Below are 12,228 nucleotides of genomic sequence, written 5' to 3'. Positions count from 1 at the left end.
TTTTGCTGCCAATGTCTTTCTCAGGAACTTCGCTCCACCAATAATCATCCATTCCTATAGGCTAACTCGCATCTGGAATTTGTTTCCTCATTACACTGATACGCATGAAATTAAGTTAACCGGCTTTGAGTTGATTAAGTTGAGGGACTTTGACACACAGTTGGCTACTGGCTCATCATGTTCCTTACATGAGAGATTCTTAATATTAACGACATGTCCTGGGTTCGATCCCAGGCGCCGGCGAGAAACAATGGGCAGAGTTTCTTTCACCCTATACCCCTGTTACCTAGCAGTAAAATAGGTATATGGGTGTTAGCCAGCTGTCACGGGCTGCTTCCTGGGGGTGGAAACCTGGTCGAGGACCGGGCCGCGGGGACACTAAAGCCCCGAAATCATCTCAAGATAACGTTAATTTATTCCTAATACAGTAGATACAAATAATAACCTTATCAGATAAATTACTTTTTATGGCAGGTTTCAGATGAGCGGAGGTAGGATAACAGCTCTTGCTTGCAGTTTCACCAAGTGCATCAATGACATTTAGTTTGAATACCTAGCCACAGCTTAACCCAAGAGAGAGAGAGAGAGAGAGAGAGAGAGAGAGAGAGAGAGAGAGAGAGAGAGAGAGAGAGAGAGAGAGAGAGAGAGAGAGAGGCAGACAGACAGAGAGCGACAGAGTGAGAGAAGTTTTTTGCAATGTTTAGTTAAATTATCCCAATATTATCGACATGTCTGGCTTGTGGGAAGCACGACCCTGCGACTCAAGTGAGCACTTACTAGCAAGTTGCAGGAGAACTGAACTTAATAACAAAGACTTAAGAGTGGCACAAAGTAACCGGACAAAAAATATATATAACATTTTCCCCCCTTATCAACTAATTGTCAATACAGTCGCTGTTAAACTATAGATATCTGGCATGATGGAGGTAGATCGAGTACGGCCGACTGTTGACAGGCAAGAACACGCTCTGTGTATCCTTATCAGATATGTTATCGTCTCGGGGAACCCACCTACTGATACCACACCGCCAAATGTTGGTACTGATACTGGAGGTGCAGGAGGAGGAGCTGGTGGTCGAGAGAGTGGTACTGAGGATTGTGGAGACGGGGTATAGCGGTGCAGTGGGGAGGGGGGAGCAGTGTGGTACTGGTGTGTGAGGTACTGTCCGACAGTGTACAGGGGACGGGTACAGTCCGACTCAATGCTGTGTGTGTAATTACCCGAGTGACTCAGTAGCTGTGTCAGGGAGTGCCACAAGGTGCCTCTCCTCCACTACGCCAAGGAGTGCCACCAGCTGTGATGATCCACATGTGAGTCTAGTGTTCATAACTACTAATTATACAAGATTTCGCTATTAACAGAACCGGAAAGCTAGTTATAGAGTTCAATGACTAGCTAAAGGCTACCAAAAAGAAAAATAGTTCTATGAGCCAAATGCACAGTGACTGAAGGATATTATTAATGTCACACGGATAGAAACAGTGCCACAAAGTAGCTAGTAAAGATACCATAAGGATAGCAAGAACGTCACGAGACTAATGTCTTCTTTTTCCTGGTCGGCGTTCAATCCCCCGACTGTCCAAGTGGTAGGGTACCATTCCTTCCCTCAGTACTATCCCAAATCCACGTCCTCATATCCCTATCACGCGCTATATAGTCGAAATTAGTGCTCTCGCCTGACACGGGAGACCACTTACGGGCTATTCATGCCCGTGCCACCTTTTGGGTGGCTTAATCTTCATCAATCACCTTATCTTACCTTACGTTTGAAATACTCAAGGGAGCCTTCATGTTATTATTACGTGTCTTTGCAGCCTGAGATGGCTGGTGAGGCTGTGGCTGCGGTCTGGGGCCGTGCGCTCCCTCCTCATCGTTGTCTTCTTCTTCTGCTTCACACTACACTTCCTCAGCGTCAGCAAGGTCAGCATAGGTCACGACCCCTTTGACCCCCTCGCCACTCACAGGTTATGTTACTCGGTGTGTGTGTACACAAATGTGAGCTTGCGTATACAACTTTGTTCACTATATATTTAACTGTACACATTTCTCATATATTATATATTAATAAATTAATATCGAACGTAAAAGCAAGCTTTTACGTTCGATAAAAAGATACTTTTACGATAAGGGTGGGGGAGTATCGTAAGATTTACGATACTCCCCCACCCTTCCCCGAGTGACCAGCCTGACACTGACCGTCTCCAGCAGACAGCAGAGACCGCAGCAGACTACGAGGACGACACCTTGGTGAAGACGGCTGACGAGGAGAATATAGAGGTGGAGATGCCACCGGAGGCGGCCAGGTGGAGCGGGAATGAAGGGTCTCCACCTCACTCTGACGACCCCACCCTGGGCCCTCACGGCGACTGGCTCGAGGTAAGACTCACACTCAAACTATATTCTATATTTTACAACAGTAAAATAACATAGTCCCCTACAACAGTAGGGGACTTATCCGCTTGTAAATTATTATTTGCATATATGAAAAGCCTAACGAATATTAACTAGCAAGTGATGTGCAAGAAATTAAAAAGTAAACAATAATAATGAGAAAATCCGTAGGAGCAGTGATGAGGATTCGAACCTATGGGTTGGGTATTCCATCCACGAGAGTTCCTGAGGCTTCCACTCAAACCAAAACAGGGTGTCACACATTTCTTTTCATCTCACATTTCACAGGAATTTCTGTGTATTAAAATAGGAGTGACAGAGGAAGAACATTCCTTGACGACAGAGCCTGAGTGCATGGGGGGGGGAGTTGTGTGAAACCCTGATTTGGCTTCAGGAGAAGCCTCGGGAACCGTCGTGGGTTCAGTAGAACCCCAAGCTGCAATCCTTTTCGCCATATCTTGGCCTAGTTGTCTGAAGTGTGTGCCTGGGAACACTCACCGCGTAGGTTCGAATCCTCATCACGGCTCCTACGGTTTTTCTCATTGATACCTCAAGTTAGTGTGATTTCTCTCTTTGTAATAATAATTGGAGTGCAAAACAAACAAAAATGTCTGTAACTATAAGTTTTTTATAGTTACAGACATTAACTAAGAAGACTTCTGTCTGTCCAAAGATGGAGGCCAGACGCTTGGGTCTTGCCTCACCCAAATTTGCAGGAGGAGAGGGGAATGGTCTGGGGTAAGGGACGGACATAGGCTGGTTGGGGTAGGGCCAAATTAATAAATATTAGTTATTATCCCCACATCTCAGGCCATTTTCTTGAGGTCAACTCTGCAATATTAAATGTGATTATCGTGAAGTTGTAATGATCATAACAAATGCATAAGGAAAATAGGAAAATACAAGAAGAGAACAGCAATGTGAGAGGCACATAGAGTTATTGCAGGGGTTCTCGAGGGGAGGGATGTATCAGGAGAAAGCGCGAAGCCACTACGACTATATATATAGCACTTGGAAGGGGTCAGGATGATGATTTGGGATGGGACGAGGGGAATGAATGGTGCCAAATCCCTTGGACAGTCGGGGACTGAGCGCCGACCTGCACATACAGCCAAAACAGTCACATATATATTTGGTAAAAAGGCAAAAAATCTTACATAAGAAAACAAGAGATGGAGGAGGAGCGGCGAGCACACCCTGGAGACGCCAGCAAGGAGAGAGAGGGCAGGTTCAGATGCTTCTCACTGATACCAAACTTACACACCAGCTGTCACTCCTCCACCAGACTCACCTCTTTGATAACACTTATCTTCCAAGTTTCTTCAGCGTCGCGTCTCTCTCCGTCCAGCTTGGTGGACAATTTCTCTTAAACGTTGTTATAAATTAAATTACAGTTGTTTGGGTCAATGTTAATTGACCCAAATTGATATATATACATATATATTCTATGGAGTTGTGCTCTGATTGTTGGTCTGGAGTGGCTACTCCAGGGCACAAAGCCAGGGGTAGATAGACACGGGGGGTAGATAGATACGGGGGGAGTAGATAGATACGGGGGGGAGGAGAAGCTGTCACCCATGCAGCAGGTCCCCCCTCTCCACGGCGCCGAAAGTCTCTAATGGAAAGGCAAACGCCAGTACTATACTATTAGTTCCAGCGCCGTCGCAGGAACTGTTAGAACGAGATTGGAGGCAACACCGAACTGCCCCAGGGGCTCCAGCTCCGGAGATTACCTTGAAGTTTGTAAAAGAAGGTACAGGGACTCCAAACTCGCAGACCGCCGTGGTCGGGGCCGGAAAAGAACCACCCCAGCAAGGGCAAGAACGACCCCAGCCTCCTGAAGCAGAGCCTGGGGCCGCACGAGCCCCAGGAGGTGGACGGCCCGGTCCCGTACCTACGGGTTCCTGACAGAGATCGTCACAGCCCTCTTTCACCCGAGGCCCGCTCTCTTCATGACCCAGCAGAAGGAAGAGTGATAATTATTGATCAATTGTGGTATTATTACAATAATTATAATTGTTATAATTAATATTTATTACATTATTAATTAATTTCATTATTAGAATCATAATTATAATAATAATTGTTATAATTAATAGTTATTACTCTTCTGCTGGGTGACAGTAACTGATATGTAGCCAGGGGGGGGGGGGGGGGAGACGCATATACAGGCAAACCTGGCTAATACCGGGCATCCCTTGCCCCTGCTGGTATATACATATAATTAAGGTGTCCGTGTTTGATTGGCTTGCGACCCCCGACCAGCCAATGGCCGTATCATACCATAGATCAACCATCCAGCTAGATTTTGTGAGGCTAGCCCTGAGCGTCCAGCCCTCTATCTTGAACTGACAAACAAACACACTGTCTTATAGATTAAGATTCACACAAGAAAGGAATCCAAGTCACTTACATAAGGAAATACATTAAAAAAAATCTACCATTTTTAGACAAATTGCATTAATAGAAAAACTGTCTTCTCACATTTTGTATATATATATATATATATATATATATATATATATATGTCGTACCTAATAGCCAGAACGCACTTCTCAGCCTACTATTCAAGGCCCGATTTGCCTAATAAGCCAAGTTTTCATGAATTAATGTTTTTTCGTCTACCTAACCTACCTAACCTAACCTAACCTAGCTTTTTTTGGCTACCTAACCTAACCTTACCTATAAATATAGGTTAGGTTAGGTTAGGTAGGGTTGGTTAGGTTCGGTCATATATCTACGTTAATTTTAACTCCAATAAAATAAAATTGACCTCATACATAGAGAAAAGGGTAGCTTTATCATTTCATAAGAAAAAAGTTATAGTAAATATATTAATTCAGGAAAACTTGGCTTATTAGGCAAATCGGGCCTTGAATAGTAGGCTGAAAAGTGAGTTCTGGCTACTAGGTACGACATATATATATATATATATATATATATATATATATATATGTCGTACCTAGTAGCCAGAACGCACTTCTCAGCCTACTATGCAAGGCCCGATTTGCCTAATAAGCCAAGTTTCCCTGAATTAATATATTTTCTCTAATTTTTTTTCTTATGAAATGATAAAGCTACCCATTTCATTATGTATGAGGTCAATTTTGTTTTATTGGAGTTAAAATTAACGTAGATATATGACCGAACCTAACCAACCCTACCTAACCTAACCTAACCTATCTTTATAGGTTAGGTTAGGTTAGGTAGCCGAAAAAGTTAGATTAGGTTAGGTTAGGTAGGTTAGGTAGACGAAAAACAATTAATTCATGAAAACTTGGCTTATTAGGCAAATCGGGCCTTGCATAGTAGGCTGAGAAGTGAGTTCTGGCTACTAGGTACGACATATATATATATATATATATATATATATATATATATATATATATATATATATATATATATATATATATATATATATATATATATATATAATTATAATATATATATATATTATAATATATATATATATATATATATATATATATATATATATATATATATGTGTGTGTGTGTGTGTGTGTGTGTGTGTGTGTGTGTGTATGTATGTGTGTGTGTGTGTGTGTGTGTGTGTGTGTGTGTGTGTGTGTGTGTGTGTGTGTGTGTGTGTGTGTGTGTGTGTGTATGTATGTGTGTGTGTGTGTTTGACATTACGTTTATACATATCTCATAATATCTGTCTCTCCTCCCAGGTGGAAGGCTCGAATCGAAATGTTTTTGTATACTCCGCCTACCTGGATCGCAGAGGAACCCTCAACGTGGTGAGAATAATCGCAATAATCAAGAAGAGGACGAAGGTGAGTTAATATTAGAAGCAAAGGGACTAACAGACAAAAAGAAAGAGATGGAGGCTGAAGAGGAGGAGGAATAGGAGGCGATAATTCTTCCATATCAGTGCTGGGATGGGATGGAGGTAAGGAGGGTGAAGATAAGGGGATGGAGAAAAATAGTTAATACCATGACATGTAGAGAGGGTGCTGTCGCCCTCGGTGTTAATGTCTTCAGTCTTACGAGTGTGTCTGGTGTTGACACAGCTTGTTGGTGAAGCTTTACTGAACACCTGTGGCATAATGTGTCATGGTATGACAGATTGGTCTTATCTGCTAAATCCTGTAAAGGCAGGCATGACACTGATGCATGAACTAAAAAACAGATTATCTCTCTATATTCTACATATTTCAGGAACATAGGACATGGGCTTTGTTCAGAGTTGTGTGTAGACTTAAACAACTATTTGACTGTAAAGATCTCGCGTCCTTTACCTGTGGTCTCTACAGCATTCTACAAGGTTTCTCCCCCTACAGGTGAAGGAGTGTGTGGTGTGGGCAGGCAACAGCACACAGCGCGTGACTGCTAAGAGCCAGAACATCAAGGAAAACTGGAATCTGGCTTACTCTGCCGGCTTCGTCCTGTGTTACCTGACTGACCCCACCACCGTCCCCACCCGCGTCGCTGTCGTCGCCAACGGCGTCGCTGCCGAAGGCTCAAGTCTACCTGTTCAGGACCTCACCATGAGGGAGCCGCAGGGCAATATGAGCGTCTGCGTTAAAGCTTTCCATTATAATTTCGACCGGGCGGTTTGGTTGGTCGAGTTTATAGAATTTTATCGTCTGCTTGGCGCAGATAAATTTATATTTTATAATCACACCATAGGCAGTAACGTCGAAGCCGTCCTCAGATACTACCGAGAGCTGGGCCTGGCCACGGTTCTTCCCTGGTCCTTGCCTGTCGTGACGCAAGTGGAGATCAGAACAGAGGGGATCTTCGCCGCTCTCAATGACTGCAACCTGCGGTCCGTCAACCGCTTCCCCCTGGCCGCCATGGTGGACGTTGACGAGTTCCTCGTCCCCAGGAGACACCCGAGCCTCCTCCACCTCGTCCACTCCTACCGCAGCACCGACCACGCCTTCATCTTCCAGGTGGGTGACCACACGCTTCTCTCAATGTGACACTTTCAGCACAAATATTTTTTTCTTGCAGACGATGAGTCACAATAACGTGGTTGAAGTATGTTGACCAGACCACACACTAGAAGGTGAAGGGACGACGACGTTTTGGTCCGTCCTGGATCATTCTCAAGTCGATTTGTAAAGATATATATATATATATATATATATATATATATATATATATATATATATATATATATATATATATATATATATATATATATATCTTTACAAAGCTAATCATAAATAGCCATACAAAACCACACATACATAGCATTGTGTACCTTTACACACAAGAGGCCCATAATCGTTCAAAGAATTCTGACCCCTAGTTCACTGCTGCCTGAACAGAACGTGTTCTTCTACCTGTACTGGGAGAACGACACAGCCGTCAACGATGTCCTCTTCGGCAACGACCAGGGACTTGGACCCGCGCTCTTCGGCTCCCAGGCCGCCATGCCCTACCTCCTGACGGCCTCCAAGACCCGCAGGCTGGCCAAGCCCCACAAACACGGCGTGCGCTCCAAGTATATTGTGCGCCCGGAGGCGGTCGTCGAGCTCGGCAACCACAATGTGTGGGAATATGTGGGTGAGTGTGGGAATGTGAGCGTGGAAACATGTGTGGGAATGTGTGAGAATGTGCGGGTGAGCTTGGGAATATGTGGATGAGTGTAGGAATGTGTGGGTGAGTGTGGGAGTGTGAGAGAGAGAGAGAGAGAGAGAGAGAGAGAGAGAGAGAGAGAGAGAGAGAGAGAGAGAGAGTGTGTATGCATTATGAATAAACAGATGATTATAGACTTGCGTGGCATATTTGATTGCATATTTTGACGTTTATACTTTTCCAATTCCTTTTCTTATAATATAGTCTAGTGCAATTCTTCTCTGAGAGAGAATGAACATCTTATACATAATTTTGTTGTTCTTTTAGATTCGTTCAACCTTCTTAGGCATGAAAGGCTTTTGCCATTTACTGCTCGATAAAAACAACGTATCTCCAGGTACACAGTCACCCATGAACCCAACGTTGGCATTTGGTCCAGACGAGGTCTGAGTTGCCAGCATGTAAAGGCCTGGCGGTCCACGGAACTGAAACAGTAGTACATAGTTATTTGTTAACCCCTGGAGGGTGAGTTAGAACTGGTAGTACCATAGAGATACGTAAGTACTGGTGAGCTGGTGTGTCCCCAGTACCGGTGAGACCATAAGGTCCCTAGTACCGGTGAGACCATAAGGTCCCCAGTACCGGTGAGACCATAAGGTCCCCAGTACCGGTGAGGCCATAAGGTCCCCAGTACCGGTGAGACAAGACCGGTTAAGGCTTCACCATTAAGACTCTCCCTCCAACTCGCAGGTACACAACCACAGATAAAGTCCACAAAAGGGAGGGAAAAGTTCATAGGAAGAACGAGTACAGCGAGAAGCGGGTATGGGGCGGGTACAAGGCGAGTCACAAGCGGGTATGGGGCGGGCTCCTACACTACACCTAGACAAAGCCAGACAAAAGGTGAGGTATCAACACCACTACAGTGTTGAGTGAATGTTGCATGAGCTTGCTTGCAGCTTGCATAACTCAACCTCAACATGCTATCAACTAGAGCAAGTCAGTGGAAGCACAAGTTATCAGTAACTAACGCTAGTCAGTGAAAACCAATTACACAAGTCGTTCGATAACTACAGGACAGATGTTAGGTTATTACACCCAGTTGAGGAGAATGATGTTGTTTGGTGTCAGCCCTACAGCTTGAGCGAGTGACAGGGGGTACAGGAATACAGAACAAGAGGTTCAGGAGTACAGTACAGTGCAGTAGTACTGGGAAGCAAGGCTCAACACTCTGCCTTGCATTATAGGTTACTATGGCTCCGATTGCACAGAGGATATTTCACTAGCGTAATATTTGCAAGTTCTAGAAGTACATTAAGCTTGTGCTTGTATTAGATATGCCAGTGATTGTATAGTTAAAGAAATCGATGCACAGTGATTACATGTTTTGGGAACTATATATACTCACTGAGTGTATGGTTAGAGAATAAGATATACCCATAGAATGTATAGTTAGAGGGTGGTTCTAACTATACTTATTCCAGTGGTTGCATGGTTAAAGAAACAGATGTACAGTGATTGCATGGTTAGGGAACATATACCCCATCGAATATATAATTAGAAACTTAAGACACACATAGCTTACATCTCTAAACAACCAGATCTACACAATCACAGCTTGGTTGGAAAACCTATTCGTCATTGCACAGATAAATAACTAGAAATGAACACTGATTGCATAGCTATCCATCTGCAAGTGCATGGTTCTTGCATGCGTATTGGTTGTTTCTTTGTATGTTTGACAACAATGAGTAAAAGAATATACAAAGCCGGGCAGCAACTGAATTTACAAAACACTAATATAATGCTTGAATATTATTTAGAAGAAAAAAACGGAAGTCTCCTTTTGTCTGAAGTATTCTTATGCAAAGGTACACTAATTTATTCAATAACTCACAGTTTGAACAAGCGCTTTCAACAGCAAATCAGTAAACAATGACATCATGACAAACAATTGCAAAAACAGTAACAACAACAATAATATTAATTATCAGTAGGAACCATTATGAGGATTCGAACCCGCACACTTGGTACACCCAAGCACACACCCTGGACCACTACACTATGACATGGTCAAAAGCACTGTAACCTGGGATTCCACTGAATCCTCTAGGGGCCCCCTGAGGCTTCCAACTGAAGCCCAATCAGGCGTTTCCACGTATTGCCCCCCCCCCCCATGCTTTCTGACTTTATGTCCAGTTCTACCTCCTGGACCATAAAGCCTTTCATAAAGCACTCTTCATTGGCTTTAACATGTCGTGGTGTAGTGGTCTAGGGCGTCTGCTTGAGAGTACCCGGAACATAGGTTCGAATCCTCTTCGTGGCTCCTACTGATTTTCTCAATGATAATAATAATACCAGTTCAGATATCAAGAACATGTAGGTTCCCGGCCGTCAAGGAAACAAATTATCCGTGGCCATGATTTGCCTCGTTAATATGTGTGTGTAATATATGTGTGTAATATGTGTGTGTAATATATGTGTGTAATATGTGTGTGCAATATATGTGTGTAATATATATGGTCAACATGTGAGCATGACTTCTCCCGCAGGTGTTAGGAGAGCCAGGCCGATTCCAGCCGATGTTGGGCTCTCACACCACTACAGGATCTGCGAGTTCGGTGGCTTCGATTGTCTTAAGCAGTCCAACTTGGTAAGAGATAGAGAGAGGTTGATGTTAATGCTATCAGTAGAACCATACCGTTGGTTAAAAACAGGAGAGATATCGAAATGTTTTTAATTTTTCCCCCCGTGCAGGTGGACCGGACTGCACACAACTGGCTGGAGCCCCTCTACACACACGTGGCCAGCGCCTGCACGCATATATTCCCCTCGCTAGGAATGTGTCCGGCAGCGCCACCCTTGGGCTCCCCATGGTAGCCTCCTGCTCTCAGCGACCCTTACAAACATGTGCCTTCAACACTATCCCAACACACACTGTGATCCTCCTATTTTGACCAAATAGTTCTAACTAGTCTGCAAAGTACAGGCCTATAGTCCTTAAACAGGCCTACCTGCGTGATCGGCCGTGAAGACTGTGTGGGTGTGCTTCATGTCGATCATTCTAGTCAGCTAACGTCTGATTTTCAAGTCTTCCACGGCGGTGGCGGGTGTGTTAACTGGGCCCCACTGTCAGCCACTTATCGTTGAACCTACCGGCAGACTGAGTGAAGATCACGTCAACTTGTTTACAGCAGTGAGTGAGGATGGTTGCGTCCTTAGTGCAAAACTTTTAGTGTCTTATCGTGTGTGAGCGGTGAAAACGGCACATCAGTTACACATACAAACAACCGAGAAGCACAATAAGTGTCATCATTAGTGATGAAGTGCATTGCGGTAAGAACTTCGCGACGACAACTTCGCGGCGGCGACAACTCCACGACGACCAGGGGGGGGGGAAGGGGGGAACGAACCATGTGAATAATCAGGATGCAGATTTGCCACTGAGGTTCCAGTCGTCAGAGAGAATATTATTTTCATATAAAACCCAAAGAAAACTGTATCATGCTCCAACTTTTGTAATCTTTTGTAATATTGCTAGTCAATTCCAACATCCCAGATAATGTCATACTGATATCTTGGTTTAACATAGGTATAGAATGCTTCCTCTTGATGTCCGGCTTAAGAACGTATGTATTTTGTTGTTACTTGATTGAAATCAGCTTAAAATGTCAAGATTATGAGGGATTGTGAGGGTGACTCTCAATCCCAGCCTTTAACACTCACAGCAGCGATCACGTAACCTCATCTCTAACAGGCCTTAGCTTACCTAGGAAATCTAGTCAGTAGAGTTCTATATTTGGCTCGTCACTCCACAGCGATGTCCTGTGATCACAGTCAGGCTACAGCACCTTAAACAGCATCACAGTCACGCTAACTACCATTGAACTGTCAGAAGGCAAATCAGATGAGTAAATACAAAATATGCCAATATAAACACATTATTCAACATTAAGGTGAGATATAATTGGATTGTATAGTGCGTAATCATTGTTTTAATTGATGAATATGTGCATGCCATTGAACCTAAAATCCATGTAAAAAATATTATAGAAATTGTTTTAGATATTCAAACCTAAGATTGACAATTGGTGTATATTGAAGTGAGCAGCCGCCCATTTAATAACACGTAGAGAAAGAGAAAAATATGATTTTGTAATTGAGAAATTACTCAAGATATATGAAGAGTTTCTGTTAAAATTCCAGAGAAGTAAATACAAAATATTCTGGTGACTTATAGATGCAAGAAAGTAGACGGGATGGATTTATAAGGCTGAAATTAAAAT

The 12,228-nt window shown here is 43.5% G+C and overlaps 1 protein-coding gene across 4 annotated transcripts; it reads left to right on the top strand.

Moving 5' to 3' along the window:
- The first annotated feature begins 1,019 nt into the window (after positions 1-1,019).
- On the top strand, positions 1,020-11,998 carry LOC123768498 (beta-1,4-galactosyltransferase galt-1). Of its 4 annotated transcripts, none has more exons than XM_045759108.2 (9): positions 1,171-1,311; positions 1,816-1,921; positions 2,210-2,377; positions 6,085-6,189; positions 6,697-7,311; positions 7,693-7,930; positions 8,693-8,845; positions 10,495-10,595; positions 10,700-11,998. In XM_045759108.2, exons 1-9 carry the CDS (start codon positions 1,301-1,303, stop codon positions 10,820-10,822), a joined length of 1,620 nt encoding a protein of 539 aa, XP_045615064.1. In that variant the 5' UTR covers positions 1,171-1,300; the 3' UTR covers positions 10,823-11,998. The 4 variants fall into 4 exon arrangements, with proteins under 4 accessions (XP_069192342.1, XP_045615064.1, XP_045615062.1 ...); XM_045759106.2 differs by having other exon boundaries at positions 2,207-2,377; XM_069336241.1 differs by lacking the exon at positions 8,693-8,845 and having other exon boundaries at positions 1,020-1,311.
- The last annotated feature ends 230 nt before the right edge of the window (positions 11,999-12,228 follow it).

The sequence above is a fragment of the Procambarus clarkii genome, chromosome 35 (assembly GCF_040958095.1).
Source record: "Procambarus clarkii isolate CNS0578487 chromosome 35, FALCON_Pclarkii_2.0, whole genome shotgun sequence".
NCBI classification, from domain to species: Eukaryota; Metazoa; Arthropoda; class Malacostraca; order Decapoda; family Cambaridae; genus Procambarus; species Procambarus clarkii.
This window is presented reverse-complemented; position numbering and strand designations above follow the sequence as displayed.

Bases quoted from the DNA above. Each gene is read 5' to 3' on its own strand.
- LOC123768498 (XM_045759106.2), top strand. The intron at 2,378-6,084 runs GTAAGACTCACA...CTCTCCTCCCAG, and splicing joins CTCACGGCGACTGGCTCGAG to GTGGAAGGCTCGAATCGAAA. The intron at 7,931-8,692 runs GTGAGTGTGGGA...TCCAACTCGCAG, and splicing joins CAATGTGTGGGAATATGTGG to GTACACAACCACAGATAAAG.